The 3,636-nt window shown below is 37.6% G+C and overlaps 1 protein-coding gene across 1 annotated transcript; it reads left to right on the forward strand.

The window, feature by feature from the left end:
• The first annotated feature begins 248 nt into the window (after positions 1–248).
• Positions 249–3,182, forward strand: LOC108982746. Its single transcript, XM_018954202.2, has 4 exons — positions 249–383; positions 503–577; positions 749–1,781; positions 2,911–3,182. The coding sequence occupies exons 1-4, from the start codon at positions 249–251 to the stop codon at positions 3,180–3,182; spliced, it is 1,515 nt and encodes a 504-aa protein (XP_018809747.2).
• Positions 3,183–3,636: the final 454 nt, after the last annotated feature.

The raw sequence follows: 3,636 nt of genomic DNA on the forward strand, positions 1-3,636 counted from the left end.
GGTAATAGGTGATTCCTCCACACCTTTGATTAAGGAGTTGGAAACGAAAAAGATCATGGTGAGTCTCCTGTTATTGAGGTTCTTGCGGAGGAAATAAATAATAAGGAGGTGGAGAGAAATGACGTAAGACTGGAAGGTTCTTCTCGGTCGAAGGAGCTGGACACTAGGGAGGTGGAAGTAGTTCCTTGTACTGAGGAGATGGAGGTTGATAAATTGTAGGAGGAAGAGGTTTTCTTGGAAAAGGGTCGATGTCTGACCCGGAAATAGAGTTACATGAGGAAGTCTTTCTGCAGTATAAGGAATATCACACGGAAACAGAGGATGAAGTAGGGAAGACAAAATACCATAAGAGGCAATTTGAGAAAATTAGGAGTTCCAAAAGGGTGATCACTCGTGCCAAAAAGTTATCTTAGTGACAGGGTCAATATTAGTCTGGAATATAAGGGGCATAGATACTTCTAAGGGTCGGCTAAAGAGTTTGCTGAATAAATGTCAACTGAAGGTGGCAGTGCTGCTAGAACCGTTTCAGCGTGTTGATAAAATTCTGATGTATATGCGGCTGTTTCAGTTTGATAAGGTAATTACTAATTAGGAGTTTGGTGGGAAAATCTGGGTATTTTGGAAAACTGAAATAGACGTGCAGCTGGTCCGAATGGGAACACAGTTTTTGTCTTTACGTATAGACGACGGATCTTCACAATTTTTGGGTAATTTTATCTATGCTAAGTGTAATAGATATGAAATGCAGTTGCTTTGGGAAGAGCTGAGTTCTGCTAGAATGGGTGTGGAGCCTTGTTTGTTTGCTGGAGATTTTAATATAATTTGTTCGGATGTGGAAAGGTGTGGTGGTAGTCCAAGGACAAGAGCTGCAATGGATGACTTTAATAGATGGATTCACCAGGGCGGGTTGATTAAAATGAATTCTCAGGGGAGAAAGTTTTCATGGTGCAATGGTCAGCATGGATTATCTAGAGCTTGGGCTAAATTGGATATAGTGCTTCTTGATGCAAAGTTACCGTTAGCATTTATGAATGCACATTGTTCATATTTATCAAGGTCAACGTCGGATCATAGTCCCATGTTTATAGAATTCATGAAAGATCCTTTTACTTATGGCCCCTCTCCATTTAGGTTTCAGCAAATGTGGATTGAGCACCCTGATTTTATGAGCTTTGTACAGATGGTGTGGTCTGAACCAGTGGTAGGTACGGGACTCATGAAATTAACTAGTAAACTTAAAAAGCTTAAGGTGGCTCTACTTGAATGGAACAAGAGGGTGTTTGGGCAAACCAATACTCAGATTGCTATTCTTGAAGAGAAGGTTGTGGGGCTTGAGCACTCGCTGCATAGTAATTGGGATAATGAGGTTGAGAGGGAGCTTGTGAGGTACTCTACTAAGTTTTATACTTGGAGGCGAAGGGAAGATATAAGATTAGCTCATATGGCTAAAATTAAGTGGAGAATGGAAGGTGATCGGAACTCAAAATTCTTTCATGTTTGGTTATCCAATAAAAGGCATAGGAAAATTCATAAGTTGAGAACTACGGATGGGGTAGAGTTCAATTCACCAGAAGAAATTCATCTTGGTGCCGTTGAATATTTTTCGGAGTTCCTACAAAGATCAAATCAGCCAAGAGAGTTGTCGGATTTAACAAACTTAATTTCGCCGGTTATTGAAGAAGAGGATTGTGTCCGGCTTAGTTGTATCCCTTTGTTAGATGAAGTTAAAGAGGCTCTCTCGTCTATTCCTATTAATAATTGTCCAGGGCCAGATGGTTTTGGTGCGGGATTTTTTATGAGCTGTGATCAGCTTTTAATTTCGACTTCCAAGCGTAGAAGCTGTCAAAGTAATACAAGGGTAAATCCCAAGATCGAATTCACAGGGACAATGAGAATTTAGCAAACATTTCATTTTCGCAAGACCACATATTACCGTTTGGAGTGACACGAAAATTTTAAAATAATCAGCAAAGAGAAATAAATTCCTAAACTTAACCACTAACAATATTAACACCTAAATGTGGATATTTACTAAGGGAGTGTAGAGTGAATTATGAGTGAAATTGGCGGGACGTTCAAGCATAAGCAAAGCTGAAAATAAAAGAGAATCTATTTTTCTAAAATTGCTAAGATTAAAGGGATTTAAAGAAATCGTATGGAAGTTGACTTAAACTTGTAAGAAACAATTAAACAAACACTTGGGATGCAATTTTCACCCACTAATTTGATGATGGATTTACTTCTCTTTTTATTTTCTCTCGACCATTTTCTCATTCCTAGAAATCATAGTCGGATAATATAACAATGAACCACAATTTTATTTTAATAAAACTACTTGATAAATTATATAACAATCATAGAAAATGAAAGAAAATTATTAAAGTCATGTTACTTATTCAAGTATCAATTGTGCCTTTACGTCAACAATTGATCTAAACCAAGAACAAAGAACTCTAATATTTTCTAGATGCACATTGAGATATAATCCATCAAGTTAATCATCAAAAGCACTAAATATTGAAGTAAATCTAATCCCAAATAGTCACGGGTTACTCATTGGATCCCAAGCTAAAAATCTAGCCTATCATCTCTAGATTAACAAAATGCTCAAGAAAATTAAAATCTAACATCATCATATACTGTTTCAAATGAAATTCACTGAATAAAAATATACTGTATCAATCAGATATGCTGAAATTCAAAACCCAAAAACATACAAACTTGCAGAAAAATAAATTGAACTGGAAAAATAAATTGAAGAGGAAGATGAACACTGTGCGAAAATAAAACTGAAGGAAGAAAAAACTGTGCGGAAAAAGACTTGCGGAAAAACTATCAAATTAAAAACTGCCGGCGCACGAAATTCCCCTTTTCTTTATATACCCTCTGTTTTGCGTTTTATGCCTCCAGATCATGCGTTTCGTCTCTCTGCAGTGTGCACGCCTCAGCCTCTGCGTTTCACGTCCGCATCGTCCGCGTTTTGCTTCGCCCCTGTGCTGCGGTGCGTTTCAGCTCGCCTGCGTTTCAAGTCTGCTGCTGTGCGTTTCATTCCACTGCAGCCCAGCCCACATGAGTCTGCCTTCCAGCTCCAGCCCAGTGCGCACGTCTCTTGCGTTTCACGTCCACATCTCTCGCGTTTTGAGCCAGCCTGCAGTGCACAATTCTTTTGCTGCTGGCATTAGGTACTTCCAATAATACCCATATAATTTTAATATCTTTTCCACAATGCCCTGCAACATAAGTAAATTATCAGAATAAAATTTGGGATATTAATCAGAATTTAACATTGAGTCAAGTATTAAAATCAATACATAATTAAGTGCTTAATTCATTTTTTTGTTAAATAATTCATTCACTTAAGCAGCTTTATCATGTAATTTTTATCACTTTATCAAGCTGCTGGGAGGTGGTAAAAATGGATGTTTTGGGAGCTATCTCATAATTTTTTCTAACTAAAAGCCTTCCCAGATTTTATTCGGCTTCTTGCATTGTCCTTATTCCAAAGGTAGATGTGCCTTCGGGGTTTGATAAATTTAGGCCGAAAAGCCTTTGTTTAGTCTTCTATAAAATTTGTTCGAAAATTTTTGTGAATCGTCTAACACGTCTTCTTCTCAAATTGGTATCTTTTGAGCAATG

The sequence above is a fragment of the Juglans regia genome, chromosome 3 (assembly GCF_001411555.2).
Source record: "Juglans regia cultivar Chandler chromosome 3, Walnut 2.0, whole genome shotgun sequence".
In the NCBI taxonomy this organism is placed as follows: Eukaryota; Viridiplantae; Streptophyta; class Magnoliopsida; order Fagales; family Juglandaceae; genus Juglans; species Juglans regia.